Genomic DNA, 18,569 nt, shown 5'->3' with positions numbered 1-18,569 from the left:
CTACATCTACATCTTTAATGTTGAAACCAGTGAGTTTGCATTGATACTTCCAACCTCAGTCTAATACCACAAGTTTATTCTGGCTTTCCTTCTTTTCATATGTATAACTCCATTCCCATAGAATAAGAAACTGGCTTCTATTTTCAGAATTTCCCCATATATTACCAACCTTCTGATCCAGCTAGGCTGCTCTGCCACAGTATGCTGGCTCCAACTCCTGCTCCAGCCTATTTGTCTGCTCTGCTCCAGTGGACAACATCCCCAAATTTGGGCCCTGATCTCCCCACCCATTGGACTTGCTTGCCCACCCTCATCAGATGCTGTCTTCATGTTTGGGCCACAACCCCTTATCAGACCTCTCTCTCTTCTTTGTGCTGCTATCTACCTTGTTTGGGTCTACTTAATTTTTTTTTGTTTTTGTTTTTGTTTTTTGACAAAATAAGAAAGGAAGGAAGATAATAAGTTTTTTAAAAGAAAAGGATGAAGAAATTAGAATTCCTTTTTAAAATAAGTTTTCTTACAAGTTTTTAACTGTTTTGTATAGAAAATCTGTTCTTTATAAAGAAGGTAGCATAATAGTTTAGCACAGAGAAACATATTATCTTTAAGACAAGTGAAATTCAAAATAATTTTCATTATGTGAACTTTTACACAATTACTGTAATGAACAATTACATTATTGGTTCTGTGAGAGCAGGAACTATGTTCTGTACTTTGTAAAAATATCTTACAGAACACTCTGTCAGATAATAGGCTTTCCATACAGCTATTCTGCAAAGTGGGGTTGGTAGCTTTTCAATTCTTCCCACAGATAGTGACTCTTGATGTGTTTACAAGGCTATTATTCTAACTTAATTGCCAAACTTAATACACAATCATACAATTACTAATCATAAATTATAGTTACATCAAAAGTTCCACCAATCTTCGACAGACTCCAGAATCAATGACTGCTTGAATTTTATCATTGGGTCCATCGGAGAGATAAGAAAGGGCCCAGCACACATCTGCTAATACATCTGGGTCACTGCTAAACAACAATCGTGACAGGACATTTAAGCAAGGTGAAACCTGAAAGAAAAAGCCAATATTTAATTTTTTTCTCTATTTAAAACCAAGTTCCTTGAGAAAAATATAGAAACCTATTTTAAAATCAAAATTTAATGCTATAAAAATACCAGATAAACATTCCATTTAAAATTATAACCAATATAAACATGACACTGATTGTGACTCCTATTAATTTTACATAAAATATGTGGTAATTTATAGTTTTTAAAAATAAAACACGTATTTGTGATCCCCTATATTTACATCATACACACACCCAAAAAAAGACATATCAAAACTGAGAGAAATAAAAATGTTTCTGTTAAGTGTTTAATAGAATGATCATGGAATATGATGCAACTTAACCTCACTTTACTTATTTTATATACATTATCGAAAGTAAATCTAATAATCATTTGAAGAACAAAGGTATAAAATATGCAAAAATAAATCTGAAATTTTTTAATGGAAGTCATTTATAAACTGTTCTCCTTAATGTATTGAAACCCTAAATCGTCAATTAAAAAACACCCATGACAAAAGAGATTTTAATCCCTCTAGCATTAATACTACAACTACGACTAATCAATTGTGAGATGAGCAAGTCACTTTACCTCCCTGAGCCTCAGTTTCAGAATATGTGACAAGGGGAGGCTGAATAGATAAATTCTATGATCCATCCTCTCAAATCAAACAGACTTCTATTCAAACACTACTCACCAACTGTGTGACCATGGCCAAATAACATAACATCTCTAAACCCCAATTTCCCTTTATTAGTAATGCTAAGTTTAATCATTTGGTTAAGGTGGTTGGTGTCCCCTGGAATTCTCAACAGTAAATATAACTCCCTCCTACCCGCTTTGTAATTAATAATATTCTGTAGGGCAATACTTTCCAATCATGTGAACATTCTGCTCCCCAACAATCTTTTACCTAAATGTTTTAGAACTCACTGATGATGTGTACCTGAATGAGTTATTACTATGGTGATTGTCTTTTCTAATAGCCCTTCTATTAGTAGGCATTCTATATTAAAAAAAAAAAAAAAAAGGCTTTTCTTTTTCCATTTTAATTTTAGTATTGGGATAGACAAAATAGTTTTTTTTTTGATATGATGTGTTAATAATGTTTCCTTCCTTTATTCATTTTGATCCTCAATTTGTCCAGATGGACCACTACCTAAATATATTTTAGAAGTAGAGCCAACAGAATTTTCTGATGGAGATGTAGAGTGTAAGATTAAAAAAAGGGGGGGGGCAAAAAATATTAAAGTTTTCTGTCTGAGTAATGCAGGAAAGATTGTTGGCAGAGCAGGCTTAGCGGGTAAAGAAATGGAGTTATATTTAGATATGATGAGTTTGAGATGTCTCTTAGATATTCAAATAAAGATGCAGAGTTTGGAGTTCAGACGAATATTTGAGTCAAACATTGAAATCTGGAAGTTGCTGGCATGTGGATATTTAAAGTTACAGAATGGATAAAATCAGTGAAAAAGTGAGCGGAGATAAAGACAAGAAAAAGCCAAAATAATATACTTTGTGCCCTCGATTTAAGGAAGTAAAAGAGGAAGAACTAATAAATGAAACTGAGAAGAAGCAATCATTGAGGTAGAAGGAAAACCAAGAGAGTGTGGTAGCTTAAAAATCAAGTTTAAAATATTATATATAGGAGGAGGAAGTGAACAATTGTACCATATGCAGGAAACAGATCAGATACCATGAACACTGATAAATAACCATGGTATTTAGCAAGTCATGTAAGATGAATTTTAAACATTGACCCTTGGACCCTTGGATTTCACAGTGAGAGACATTTATGCCCTTAATGAAAACAGTTTCAGTACAGTGACTAAGGCAAATCCCTGATTGGAGTAAATTCAAGAAAAAAAGCAAGGAGAGAAAGTAGAAAATACAAGAATAGATGAATGAGAAATTTTTCTGTAAAATAGAACAAAAATATGGGGTGAGAGTTAACAAGGAAAATGACAGGAGATTCCAGGGACAAAGAAAAGATTTAACATGGAAGAAATAATAGCATATTTTTATAGTAATGACAATGATGTGGAAGGAAGAAAAATAATTGCTAATGTTGAAGAGAGAAAAGAGAATTGCTGGACAAATAACCCTGAATAGGAAAGATGGAAGGCTAGGTAGCATAGAAGCAGATGAATTAATTTTATAAAGGAACATGGAACCAATAACCAATGATCACAGGAAAGTATAATAGGTAGGTACAAGTAATGACAGAATGCCCAGTGTGGTGATGGTAATCTCTGGAAAATCTCTTCTGAATGCTTCCATTTTCTCATTGAAGTAGGAAGCAAGGTCATTAGCTGAGAGGTGATGAAGAAGAAGGAGGAAACAGAGGTAGCAGGACAGAAGAGAAAATAAACAGTCCCTAATTAATAACTTTTTGCAAGTTGTTAAATAACGTCTATTAACCAATACCAGAAATGTGAATCAACCTCACGTTGAGATAACCACATGACTTCTCATGATCCATGTACCTCTCTCAAAGTTCCTAATGTTCCATGAGATATTTCATAAAGGTAATAACTTTAAAAAAAGAAGCTTAGAAAAATATGGTTTGGATTACTGGTTTTACAGATTATAAATTTTATAAATTTCAATATCTTTCAAAAAGCAAATTCTTCAGGAAAAACATACTACATAAATTTCAAAGGTATTATCATATAAGTTTTTTTAACAAGTTATTCTTGTAAAGTGTTTATTATAAAATTTTTAAATCTTTACTGCTTATGGTTAAAGAAATGCTAAAACCCAGGTAATATAATTAGAACGAAGAGATGTCAAAATGCAAATACTGTAGTCATTGCTCACCTTTAATTCACATAGACACTAAATTCAAAAGTAGAATGGTATCCCCCAAATTTACCCACATTCTATTTTTCTAATAACACATGACTAGTAAGACAATAAAACTAGACTGAAATTTATAAATCTATTCTTTTAGCAGCAAAATGTTAGTAGCTGGGGAAAAAGATATGCGAGCAGATAAAAAATATAATGGGAAAGCACAAGCCACTCTTGACTAGTTGACCAACAGTGGACCTGGAGGAATTACCTTTATCTTTTGGGGGCTTCAATTTCCTTTAAATGATGACAACCAGACTAGAGGATTACTAAAGTCAACTCTAAGATACGTAAACACTTAGTGACAGTGGTTACCTCTGAAGATAGGCAATCATGGGGTGAAGTAAGGGTAGAAAGAAAAACTTTCTTTTCCTTTGCACTGTATATCTCTTGGTTTTTATATATATAAATAATCTAGTCAATAAGGAAAATAATTACTAAAATAAGAATAAAGCCCTTTCAATCTCTAAAAATCTATTACAAGGAGACTTAAAAGTTTATATAAAAAGATTCCTAAATTTGTGTATTTTAACCGTACCTTACTAAAATTTGGAGGAGGGTTTTTGCCTCTACATAAATTTGAGAGGGCCCATACAGCATTTCTGGTTGTTGTAAGTCTGTTTGAATTTGTTAATAACCTGCCAAGAAAAAGAAAAAAGGAATTGTCACTTTACTTTCATTTTTCCTCTTTAGCAATTTTCTATCGTAACATACACATTCTCAGTACATTTTATAAGGCATTCAAAATGACCTGGCAAAATAGGAAAAGGGAATTTTTTAAATTCATTATGTTTCCAGAAAAAAAAAATTCAGTACAGCTCTATTATTAAAAATTTGAATCTATGATCTGAGTGGATTTTTATAAGAGATAAACATTCAAAATACATGGTGTCATGGGAAATTGACTTATCTCTATATACTTTAAAAACAGTATTCGATTACTTTCTTAAAAAATGAAAATAATACATTATACAAATTTGAGAAGCAAGGACTATAGGGTCAAATAGAATGAAGATCAGTTATTAAGAAGCCATTTTTTTTTTTAAACAGATTGTCTTAGAATTTTTGATATCCAAGCTGCTGGAAGTATAGAGAACCTAGGTTTAAAAAATAATAACTTAATTCAGGAGTGACATCATCAAAAATATAAAAATATTGGAGAAGAGAACTCTGGGGCACATTCCTCCCCAGAACTACCGAAAAAACATACAAATGCTGTCAGAATCAACTTTACCTGAACTCTCAAAGATAGCAGAAAGTTTAAGGAACCAAAAAAACTTTTAACCAGGGAAGAGTTGAAATGTGGCAGGAACACTTTCTAGCGGTATAACTTACCCTTGTCCAAACCCCTGCCAAGTCTGGCAGCAGCCTTGAAGTCAAAAGCTGGAGTTCCCACTGTAAGTTCTTGGTTCCAAAAAGAGCTAAGGAAACTTTGTTTCCAAGGAATTGTGTTTGTCTGTTTTGACCTGTCTGAGTGCTCCCTGAAGGACTGATATAAGGTGCTTTCCTTTGTTTTGCCTAACTGAGAACTCTCTCATCAAGATCAATAGCTGATTTCTCATCAAAAACCATGGAGGATAGAGGCAATGCAATTATATATTTAAAATAACAAAAGAACTGTTGACCAAAAGTTCTATATCCAGCAAAACTATCTTTCAAAAGTAAAGGAGAAACTTAAAAGATTTCCAAAACAACAAAAGCTGAAAAAAAAAAAAAATCATCTAGTAGATGTTCTTTATGGAGTAACTAAAAGAAGTCATTTAGGTTGAAATGAAAGGACAATAAACAATAATTAAAAACCATATGAAGAAATAAAAAATACTGCTAAAAATAACTACATAAGTAAAGGATTATTTTATTTTGGGTTTATAATTTTTCTTCTTTCTGTATGATTTAAAAAATACATAAAGCGATAATTATAAATCTGTGTTAATGAGCACACAATGTAAATGATGTGATTTTTGACAACAACTTAAAGGGGTAGAACAGAGATGTACAGGAGTTTTGTATAATACTGATACTAAATTGGTATTAATTCAAACAAGATTGTTGGAAGTTTAAAATTTTATTTATACTTCCTAGATTAATGATTAGGAAAATAGCCAAAAAATATACAGAAAAGGGAAAGAGAAGGGAACCAATACACTATATAACAACAATGACAACAGAAAGTCAAACGCAAAAGCAAGCAACAAGGAAAGAATTGAGGGGAGAAAAAAGATATAAGAAAAAAGGTATAGAAAACAATGAAATGGCAGAGGTCCTTTCTCATCAGTATTTACACTGAATGTAAAGGGATTAAACTCTCAAATTAAAAGGTAGTAACTGACAGAATGCATTAAAAAAAAATGACAATCCATGTGCCATCTATAACACACTCTATAAGATATACACTTTAGATTCAAAGACACAAATAAGTTGAAAGTAAAAAGGATAAAAAAGGATAATAATCCAAAACTAGGGTAACTACACTAATATCAGACAAACATACTTTAAGTCAAAAATTGTTTTAACCCATTTCTTGTTTAGAAAAACAAAAAAGTGCAGCTCACTGCCAGCATTAATTTAACATCATGTGTAAGAATGTTATGTTTTCTAGGATATGACATTTTTAGCAATGAGAATTACTATATTTTGTAAATGGAAATACCACTACTAAAAACATTCTATAGGCAGAATGATGTCATTTGTTTCCAAACATAATTGATATACTAGAGCAAGGCAAAAATAATAATGAAAGTGAGATACTCCATGGCAACCTTTGTGGGTAAGGTTAGGACTGTAATCATGAGTTATCTCAAGTAAACACTGCAGCTACAAGTGCTGCTAGCAAGTATTCTCAAAACAACTGGGAAATGGGTTAAAAAACAAAGGACATTATAGACTGATAAAAGAGTGAATACATCATGAAGCTACAACACATAAACTTATAAGACCTAATAACATATCAAAATATACACAGCAAAATTTGACAGACTTGGAGGGAGAAACAGTTATACAACTGTAGTTAGAGATTTCAATATACTATTTTCAATAATAGAACACTAAGATAGAAGATCGATAAGAAAATAGAAGACATTGACAATATGATAAACCAGCTAAATAGACATCTATACAACACTCTACTCAGTAACAGCAAAATATATATTCTTTTCAAGTGCACAAGGAACATTCTCCAGGATATACCATATGTTATATAACAAAGCAAACCTGATATACTTTAAAAAACTGAAATCATACAAAGGATCTGTGCACAAGGGAATAAAACTAAAAATCACTAATAGAAGGAAAACTGGTTAATTCACAAATATGTGGGAATTAAGCAGCATACTCTTAAATGACCAATGGGACAAAAAAAATCACAAGGAAATTAGAAAATATTTCAAAATAAATTAAAATGAAAACACAACATACACAGGATGCAGTGAAAGCAATGCTCAGAGGGAAATATCTAGCTGTAAATATCTACATTAAAAATATAATAAAATAAAATTTAAAAATAAACAAAGAAACAAAAACAAAATCCCAAATAAATAATCTAAAGCTCTATCTTAGGAAACTAGAAAAATCAGAGCAATAAAATGAGGTATGCCAGTATAAGATTTCTCATGTTCATGGATAGAAGACCTAATATTGTTTAGACAGCAATACTCTCCAAATTTGCAATGTAATCCCTAAGAAAATGCCAATTGTCTTTTTTGCAGAAATGAAAAAATCAATCATCAAATTCATATGGAATTGCAAGGAGTCCTAAATAGCTAAAAAAATTTTTAAAAAGGAATTTTAAGTACTCACACCTGATTTTGAAACTTAACACAAAGCCACATTAATCAAAACCATATATTACTGGATTAAGGACAGATGTGTAGAGTTATGAAATAGAATTGAGAAGTTACAGAGAATCTAGAAATAAAACCACACACATATGGTCAATTCATTTTCAGCAAGACTGTCAAGACTACTCAATGGGAAAAAAAAAAAATCTCTTCAACAAATCATGCTGTGACAAGTAGATGTCTACATGTATCTCAAAGTTGTAAAATCAAGAGCTTAAACTATAAAACTCTTAGAAGAAAACATAAGAGTAAATATTCATGGCCTTAGATTTGGCAAAATCTATGAAATCAAAAGCATAAACAAGAAAAGAAAAAATAAATAAACTGCATTTCACCAAAATGAAAAAGTTTTGTGAATCAACAGACACTATCAACACAGTGAAAAGACAACCTAGAGAAAGCGAAAAATATCTGTAAATCATATATATAAGAATCTGCCCAGAATGTATGAAGAACTCATACAACTTAACAACAAATAATTGAATTACAAAATATGCAAAGACCAAAATAGACACTTCTCCAAAGATACACAAATAACCAACAAATGCATGAAATGATGTTGATCATTAGGAAATGCAAATTAAGGCAAAATGAGATACTAGCTCATACCCACTAAGATGGCTTAAATCAGAATAACAAATAACAACACATGTTGGTGAGAATGTGGAGAAAGTAGAACCCTCATACATTGCTGGTGGGAAGGTAAAATGGTACAGCTGCTGTGAAAAACAGTTTGGTAAGACCTACAAAGTTAAAGATAGAGCTACCATATGACCCAGCAATTTCATTCATAGGTATAGCCCTAAAAGAATTGAAGACTGGTGTTCAAACAAAAACTTGTGCACAAATACTCATTGGAGTAGTATTTACAGTAGTCAATAGGTAGAAACAACCAAATGACTATCATTTGATGAATGGATGAACACAATGTAGTACATCCATACAATAAAATATTATTCAACCTAAAAAGAATGAAGTCCTGATACATGCTACAATATGGATGAACGTTGAAAATGATATGCTAAGTGAAAGAAACCAAACACAAAAGATCACAATTTGTATAATTCTACTTATATGAAATATCCAGAATAGGCAAATCCATAGAGACAGACAGTAGGTCAGTGGCTTCGAAGGGCCGGAATAATGAGGAAATAGGATGTGACCGCTCAGCGAGTACTAGGTTTTCGGTTTGGGGTGATAAGTTCTGGAACTACACAACATTGCTAATGTACTGAATGCCGGTTAACCGTATAATTTAAAATGGTTAAAATGGTAAATTTTAGGTTATGTGTATTTTACCAAAAAAAATCTGTTCTAAAGGTTTTCCTATAAAGGGTCTTTGAGGCCTAAAACCTTTCATTAACTCTTTTAAAAATAAAATAGTTATACTGATTTTTCTATAGCAGGGGTTGACAAATTTTTTTCTGTAAATATTTTAGGCTTTTCAGGTCTTTCTCTCTGTGGACATAGCATGAAAGCAACCAAAGACATTAAATAAGCTAATGGGTGTGATTGTGTTCCAATAATACTTTATTTACAAAAACAGGAAGCACCAGATTTGGCCTGAGTACTGTGATTGACCAACTTGTGCTATATACTATTCTTCTTTATCGATATAAATGGGGATATTATGAGAAAGTACAAATCTCTTGCCCAGATTTGCTGTATTAAAAATTAAAGTTAAATTAAATTAAAAAAAAAAAAGCTGTGTCAGTATATATAGTCTGTAGTAGTAAAAGGTTTATATTTACTGAGAATCAAATGAATTAGAATAAAAAAATTAAAACTGATTCAAACAGAATTAACAAACTATACATTAATAAAAGTTTTATATTTACTTAATTTAAGCATTAGCTAAGTGTAAATTTCAATGTGAACAACAGATAAGCTATAATCTTTTATGAGCTAATAACTTTTTTCTTTTTGCCCAACTAAAGTGAGAGCATCTTGTTTCTAACCTGACATAACTTCCTTCTTACTGCCTTTCTCATTTTAAATAAAATTTTGAAATTTTCTAACTTTCCAAGCCTACTTTTTTACTGAAAATTATTATAACTAGCACCAAATAGCTGGGTATTGTCTGTTCTCCATTAGAGTTTTATTTTTCAGTTACAATTAAAAGCTCCTTAGAACATTTAGAGAAATTAGCACTAAAAAATGCTTACTTACTATTTCATAAACCATTATCAACTTGAGATATTAACAGATAATAAAGTAATTTAGAGACAGTGACCAAAAGTAAAAAGAATCAGGCTAGAAAATCTTGAGATTAAAAATTTAAGAGATGCTTTTAATAGTATAAACTTCAAAATAACTCTGATATTGAATTCTAAATCAGTATTTTCCTTTATAGCTCAGCTAAAGTCTCATATACTTTGGAACATTAACTTTGGATAAGCCTAAAATAAATGACAATATAGCAAGTGATTCAGTGGCCTACACAGAGTAGGTACTTCTTGTTAGTTGAATGAAACTATGCTGAGAAATCACTTCTGTCCTTAGAAAACTACTCACTCTAAAACAAAATACCTTTTGCAAACTAATATCTAAAAATGTGTTGAATTCATGAGCTTAGAGAGGATAGAAGATGGCACAGAAATGATAAGAATAAAATTTTTCTTCCAACCACTACTTCAATTAATTTTTTTTTTCTTTTTCACTACTTGCTGCTTAGCCTAAAGATTTTCTTTGTGAATGACAGTCAAGATAGATAAATAAACCTACTTTCATATAATCTTATGTCATTTCTGTATAGGACCTTACATTAAGGGTAATTTCTTTTTAAAAAAAAGTGTGTAAAGTATTTTAAAAGAAACCACTAGATAAATCACTTTAAGTAAAATTCTAATTCTGAAAGAAAAATCTCTTATGATCTTTGTTCTTAGAACATTTTAAAATCAAATATAAAAACATGACAACCTAAATATATCATCTGTTCACGTGCTAAAGATTCCCAACTTTGGCATAATTTGAATTTTTATTGTATTAAAAACAGCTAGTTATCTTTTTTTTTCCCAGAATAGTTATCTTAGCATAGTAAGCAACAAGTAATTAATGACCATTGTGAAGTATGTCTTAAGAGAACATAAAAGACAGATAAGACACAGTTGGAAATTTTTTCTAGTATTTTTAAGCTCTTGCAGGCATAATTAAACATAAGCCAAATTTAAAAACATCACTGAAGAATTTAATTATGTATATAGAAGTACAGTGTAAAATAGTTTTCTTTTCCAAAAGTAGTATTACTTTAATTACAGTAAATTTAGACTACTTACTCTAAAAGAGGTGGAAGTATTTCACAATTCAAAACAAAATCTCTGCATTCTGCATTGTCACCAGCAATATTACCAAGTGCCCAAACAGCCTTAGAAAAATAAGAAAAAAAATATTGTTATGACAATTTCTTAAATATTATGCTCTCTTTTAAGATGAGATTTTAGTATAGAATGAACTATTCAAGAAGTTTAAAAAATGTTAGTAAGACTAAGAAAAAAACTTTAAAAGCATAATAAAATAAATATCTTAATCAAACTGAAAGACAGGAGAGGTTTTAAAATTTCATTACACACTACTGATATATTTATTTTGTTCAATAAAGAGATACTGAATCTACAAGGAAAGACAACATATATCTATTTAGGGAATTTTCCAATAACCTCTATTAGAGGTTTGCTCCTATGGCCAGGACTCTACTCACTGGGAAGGGATTGATTTGTAAAAGAAGAAGAGAAAGAGAGACAAAGCATAGAAAAGTGAGGTAAAGTTGATATTAAAATTGGCGTGGACTGATCCTTGAAAATAAGTTTAGAATTAGTCCAGGTTCATTATAACTTTTTAAATGAAGAATAGTATACGATCAAATTATTTACTCATTAAATTTCATTTAGATGAGGAACTGTGCAAATGCAAATTATCATTTTATTATATTCTCATTTCAAACTTTTCATATAACTATAAAAGTGGACATAAGTTACTTTTCCAATTGGGAAAATTTTAACTTTTATAGCATGAGTTAATATTTTTAATATCTACTCTAGACCTAAGTTTCTTTTCTTTTTAAGAAAAATCTTTTAAAGTAATGACATTTTCCCTCTGTGAAGTCTAATAATCTGCTGGTAGGGAGATCAACTGGTATAGCTCTTTTGGAGATCAACTTTGAAATATGTAATAAGAACTTAAAAATTTTTCTTTTGACAGGGTAAAATCATTTTTCTCTAATGAAATAAGAGGAACATAAAGATTGATATATAATAATGTTATCACAATATTATTAATAACACTATAATAAGCTAGAAACAACGCCAACGTATAATAATGAAGAAATAGATAAATTATGGTACATGAATAGATAATGAGTAATCAGTAAAATTTTCTTGAACTATAATTAATGCTGTAAGAAAAGTCTCCTAATATTAGTGATAAGTTGGGGAAAATAATTTTATATATACATATATGTATACATACAGATATTCGATTTGCATAAAAAAGATTCTAAACAAAATATTAAAACGTGATTTTCTTTGGATGGTACAAATTGTGTGTTTAAATTTTCTCTCTTAAAACAACTATGAGACAGATACAGAGACTATTTAGAGGGATACTAGATGGGAGGGGACTTGAGAGGGACAAAAAAAAAAAGGCAAAGGGATTAAGAGGTACAAATGGATAGATGCAGAATAGACATGGTAATGTAGAGTGTACCATGGGGAAGATAGGTAATAAATAGGTAAGGGGGAAGAAGGGTACTAGATTTAGCGGGGTGATCACTTTGCGAGTTACGTGGATTTCTGATCACTATGCTATACAACTAAAACTAGCATATTATTGCATGCTAACTATAAATGAAAAAAACTTGTTAAATTGTACAATATAAATACAAGTAACTAATTGTCTACTATATTTCAATAAAGATGAAAAAAGTTCAAACATTTAATAAATATGTAAGACCAAAAAACTATGAGAATTTATTCATAAAGTTTATTTTAAAATGGTTGTATTCAAAATTATGTAATGTTTTAAAAAGAAACAAAATAATCTACATACATGCAAAAAAATAAGGAGTCAAACTGTACAGGTTTAAAATTTGGTTCAACCATTCACTGTGACTTTGGGTAAATTACTAACTTTTCTGGGTCTTGGTATGCTTTTTCATAAATAAATGAGAATACAACTTCCAGATAACTGAGATCACACATATATAACCCAGGACGATGCCTGAGACAGTTAATTCTTCCTCCCTTCTAATTTGACACTGAATAGAAATTACTATATTTTAGAAAATGCAATACACAGGCAATTTGGTAAAAATAAATTTCAAATCAAATTCACAAATGGTACTTTCACAAGAAAATTAATCTAGTAAATATAACAACTTAAACTGGAAATTTACCTGTTCTTGTACATCTTCATGCTCTGAATTGAGAAGTTTGATAAAAATTGGAACAGCTCCAGTTTCAATCACTACCTTGGTATGCAGAAAAGTTCCAGATGCTATATTAGTTAATGCCCATGCAGCTTCAAACTAGGGAAAAATAAAGCAGAATAAATGAAAGCACCAAAGAAATGTCAGAGAAAGGAAGAAGGGAAAAGGGGAATAAAGATTTAGCTGCTCAAGTCTGCGATAAAGACTGACATAATTAGTAAGATCCAATGTGAAATTAGATTTCACAGAAAAAATCCTTACTTTAAAAGACTGGTCAATCCAGAAAAAAAAAAAAACTGGGAAGAATATAATAAAAATTTACAAAATCATGAACAAATGAGCATATTTGAATATTATAATTCATAAAACTCCTTATGTCTACTACTCGAGAGCCAGGTGTTCTAAAATCAAGCGGTTTAAAAATAAACGAAACACTACCTAATAGAGCAATAGTATATTTATGAAACCTAGAATTGTAAATGGTACTTCTGTTTCCTGAGGGGGGTCATCTAGTCCCAACCTCCTCATTTAAAAACTAAGAAAATTAGAAGTCTCAAGATTTAGGTTATTTGTTCAAGGTCAAAAAGAGCCATAAACAAGATAGGACCTGAGGTTTCTTTTAAGCAGCAGAGCCTCTGAGAAGTTACTCTATCGATTCAATTAGAATTTGGATATACTTACATATGATAGATTTATAACAGAAGCAATTGAGAAAATTCAACTCATGTCTCCTAAACATAAGGTAAATGAATACAAATCCACAGGCAAACTGACTATAGCTTCAAAAATATTTGACAGTTAACTTTTCACATTAAGGTAGATATTATTATGATTAATAAAAAAAAAAAGGCATCCCAAAGCATTACTGAAAGGCATGAAAAGTATAGTTTACTATTACAATTATAGACTAAGAAAACAATTTAAGGGAAGAATTTATATTTTAAAAAATGAAGACCACCGTCCTAACCAATTACAGGTAAGGAAATAAACTAAACGACAATTAAAAGGTTACTCCATTAAAATGTCCTAGCCATCCCCAGGAGAAAGCATCAGTGAAGAAAGATGAATTCACAAGTCTATAGAACAAATAATTAAATAAAAAGATTCATATGAGCAAGTGGAGAACGGTGGCAAAATGGAGAACATGGCTATGATTTTTTTAAAAAGGGGGAAAAATAATTTTCAAAAAAAGAAGCAGAACTCGACTCAGGTCTTTACTATGTGGCGACAAAGCTAACTTTTGTTTGTCAAAAGCATTCACAAAGCTAGATTTTCCCCAATTTTAAAATCTAATATCTAATTCACATCTTTTAAAACATATGCAGGCCAAACAAAATTTGTGGGCCAAACTGGCTTATAGGCTCTCAGTTTGAGGCCTCAGTTAGACAGACCAGTGTTCTGAATTAGCATATTTCATACAAATGTGAGTAATATGGGATAGCATATAGCTGTCCCAAGACCACACTGTTGAATTTCATTAGGTTTTAATTATAGTGATTAATAAATGCTCAAGTACCCAATGTTCTTCTTGAATACTCTATGCTCTCCATGCATGATATTATCAACCTGATATTAATTTTCTTCTTTTCAGCTTGCCAAACTCTCATTTATCCTTAAGACTACCCATGTAACTCTACTTTTGTGAAGTCTTCCTAGACTTCCCCTAAACAGCTAAGTTGCTATGTCATCTATGCTATCAAAGCACTTGGTTTATAGTTGTTATAGGACTAAGTATACTATGGTATCACAGATCTGTTTATGTATTTGTCTTCCCCAGCAAAAAGTGAAGAATTTCTGCAGAGAGGGACAATATCTTACTCAATTTTGTAACTATAATGCCTTACACAATTACAGTTCAAATTAACACTTAATTTTATTTATTCATATTCACTCATTTTTTCTTTCAATCATTTAAAATTAAAGAATCAAATAATGAACTAGATATCAGAAGGCTTGGATTTTAGTCTGGACTCAGGGCTTATCTATCTATAAGGCAAATGAACTAGAAATCATGATCTCCAGCCCTTACAGCACTAATACCTAAAGACTTTGAAAATTAATTGACAGACTTTAACACGAATAAAGTGGTCTTTTCTTCAGATACTTATTGCAAATATTCTCGACAATTTTCAGCATACAACTCGTGATGGGTAACACTCAGCTATGCAACACATTCCACTGTTTATTACTAAAATGTGAAGACCTTTCCCAAATTATTTAGAGAAGTGGAACACTATCCTAAGTTGTAATTTCAACAACTATTACTAAAATACCAGTAACAGTCCTCCATTACTGACAATAACATTGATAAACTAAGTGTAGGTCTTGGGCAAATCCTGATAGCTATACTTCTGCCTTGTACTTTTACTTAAGAATATACATAGCAATGAAGGTCAGTAAGAGCAATCTTTTTTTTATCAGTATAATATTTGGTAATTTCAGTACTTTGCTAATAATAGACAATTATTTGGAAGAGATTACAATTAAGAAGTAATGCTTTATGACACAAACCTAACTTTGATTTATTTTTAGTAAATTATACTGATTTGTTCATTTTTCAGAAAAAAACCCCTAATTTTCAAATAAAATGTTTTAAGAGGTAAAAGAGTTTATCCTAAGAAGTTACAACCCAAGTTAGCTAATAGCCAAAATAAATTTAACCATAGTGAACATTTTAGTTTGAGGTCTTCTAAAACAAAAAAAGTTATTAAAGGTTGATAACTACAAATTTTTTTATTAAGATCTGGAATAATTTTATAAACTTTTCCCAAAATTGTTTAATAAAATTAACCATGGCCACAGCAAGACAAGTAGAACTACCTTTTCCTTTAATTGTCAAGTAATCACTGAATGGTTATGTTGTTTTCACTAGAAACTTTTATTATGTCATTAAGAAAGAAAACTATAGAACTCACTTGTAAAGTACAATTTTCATTTCTTTCAAGAAACTTCACAAATCTCTGTACAACTCCTGGTTTCTGTATAACTTGATCAATTGGTGGATTAGGTTCTAAAAATTTAAAAAAACATTAAGTTATTACATAGACACAAAAAGACAACAATCTGGTCCCTGTGTTGATTAACAGGCACACAAAATAACTCTTAGGTTTGACTGACAAATTTTAAACTCTCAGTTGGATGTAACTGAAGAAAACAAATGTTCTCAAATTGTAATATTTATTGCAAAGCAAATTCTTTTTCAATAACCATAAGGACAATAAAAATTTTAGATATTTACTACACAAATATTTAAATTTCTTAAGTTGAAGTCTATTTAGAAGGTCACCTTCACAATATGGGAGTATTTCAATCTAACACTCAAACACAAATTGAAGGGTAATGTTCCCACTGATTCTTTATACCGCAATTTCTAGGGATGTCTCCCTCACTATCAGCCATAAATTGCCTAATGTCTCAGTCTGATGAGGTTATATTTTGTCAGGGTATGGTTTATTATTTACAGAAATGCTATTGAACAATCTAGAATTCTTGATAAATTTTTATGAAACACAGAGGGCTTTTGAGAATCATAAAATCTCTAAGAAACTTTAAAACAAAGACATGCAAAAGTAAAACAAAGCTATTTTAGCTACTGACAATCTAAGTACCAAGAACTCCTCCTCTCTTGGCTTTCAGGAAAAAGTGCTCTCTTATAGTAGTTCTCCAGGAACTTCTCTGTTGATGTTCTCCAGAAACTTCTCTGTTAGTTTTCTCCCTGTTATTTATTCTCTCTAGAAATTTTACCTATTTTGCTAACTTAATTGTCACTTATGATTATCATCTGTGGTAATTCACAAATCTAACCCTCATAACTGAATTCTTCTCTCCTAGATTCTAGATATTTTTAAGTATCTACTGGCCACATTTTTTTTCACAGCTTCTTTAAAATGTAGCATAACCAAAACCAAACTTGTAAATCACTATGCACTGTACCCACTACCCAAATTTGTCTACTGCTGAGTAATCTATTCATCTACTCACAGGAGAGAAATTTCATTTCTACTTTTGACTCTTCCTTTTCTTCTTAATTCTGTTTGACTGTATTACTGACCATAAATAACACATATTGAGTTTAATCGGCAGAATGAATGAATGAATGGTAACTATAAAAGATCTGTACAAATTCTTTCTGATATAGAGAAACATTACTAAGTTTAAACTTTAGAAATCATGCTCTCAATTGTTAAGATTTTTCAGAAATGGACTTCTTCCTTTTCTTCTTTTTTTCTATAAATTTGCTGTCCTTCTAATTTGTTCAAAAATTAGATTTCTGCAAAATTAGTAAAGCCATACACAGAAAAGTTTTGTTTGGTTATTCTAACTGAAAAGTCTGAATTCCTCGAAATGTAAATTCCAGACCCTAGCTTAAACTGTTGTTAGAGTTATAAAACATCAACAGGACAAAACAATATACATTACTAATGCCTTTATGTCCATCTTTTAAAAAATGAAAACAAAATTAGAGTTGTAGTTACCACCTTTATCTTCTAGTTTTTTCTTTTTCCATAAGAAAATTCTAAATCTACTTTCCTATTTTTAAAAAAAAAACAAAAATTTTTTCTTGCTCTTTCTTCCTTGATGGGAGAGAAAGCAGAGGTTGAGAGAAAGAAGAAAACTGTGTTTTCTGGTTTAGAGGGTGAGAGAAGTGGGTATGGGAACTGTCAGCTTTAAATATGTGATAAATATCTATAAATTTTAGAGTTTTCCTGGGAAATTACTTTATGGTTACTTGCATCTAAAAGAAAAAAAGTGCACTTGGATCATCAGTTAATCTAACAGGTATCATGAACTATTATTGACTTTTACATTGGTATTATATTAATTGACATAATAATAGCTATGTTATCTTCTAAAGGTGATCAACTATTATAAAGAAGATGTTCAGTCAATGTGGCGATATAAACATAAGTAAAATAGGGGACTATCTGCTTCAGCACTTAAAACTAAGCAAGAGTCTTCCACAACAACAGCAACAAAAATGGAGAAATTTCTTTAAAAACTGGGATTTACGAAAAGGAAAACCTATGATTTATACCCACAGGAGTAGCTGGCCCTGACAGGGAAGTAAATAGGAGATTCTAGCTAAATGTCACTATCATAACTTAAATCAGAGGAATTCTAGTTCTAGCTCCTGTCCCATGTTTCTACCAGTGATGGATCAAGTAAAATTACAGCAAATCTAGTATTTTTCTAGACCTGACATATCTGGCAGAACCTCACATCAATTGGTAAAAGAAGCATCTTTAATTCCTGCTCTGTGCCAAACTTGGGGAAGCATAACACCACTATAAAGAATCAGAAAAAAATCACTGGCTCTTTGAAAAAGATACTACAGTTTAAAAGAAACAGAATACCCTGAGGAATTTGGGCAAATGAAGATAAAAT

The 18,569-nt window shown here is 30.8% G+C and overlaps 1 protein-coding gene across 1 annotated transcript in view; it reads right to left on the bottom strand.

Moving 5' to 3' along the window:
* The window catches only part of KPNA5 (karyopherin subunit alpha 5), a 42,323-nt gene that overhangs the window by 12,632 nt on the left and 11,122 nt on the right, over positions 1 to 18,569 (bottom strand). The window contains exons 5-9 of the mRNA XM_016163637.2: positions 16,100 to 16,194; positions 13,152 to 13,283; positions 11,038 to 11,126; positions 4,465 to 4,564; positions 908 to 1,071 (exon numbers count right to left, since the gene is read on the bottom strand). Coding sequence (XP_016019123.1) covers positions 908 to 1,071; positions 4,465 to 4,564; positions 11,038 to 11,126; positions 13,152 to 13,283; positions 16,100 to 16,194 — 580 coding nt within the window. The remainder of the gene's footprint in view (positions 1 to 907; positions 1,072 to 4,464; positions 4,565 to 11,037; positions 11,127 to 13,151; positions 13,284 to 16,099; positions 16,195 to 18,569) is intronic.

This window comes from Rousettus aegyptiacus, unplaced genomic scaffold, assembly GCF_014176215.1.
Source record: "Rousettus aegyptiacus isolate mRouAeg1 unplaced genomic scaffold, mRouAeg1.p scaffold_m13_p_1, whole genome shotgun sequence".
Classification (NCBI taxonomy): Eukaryota; Metazoa; Chordata; class Mammalia; order Chiroptera; family Pteropodidae; genus Rousettus; species Rousettus aegyptiacus.
Note: the sequence above shows the minus strand (reverse complement) of the source record. Positions and strands in the feature narration are given on the sequence as shown.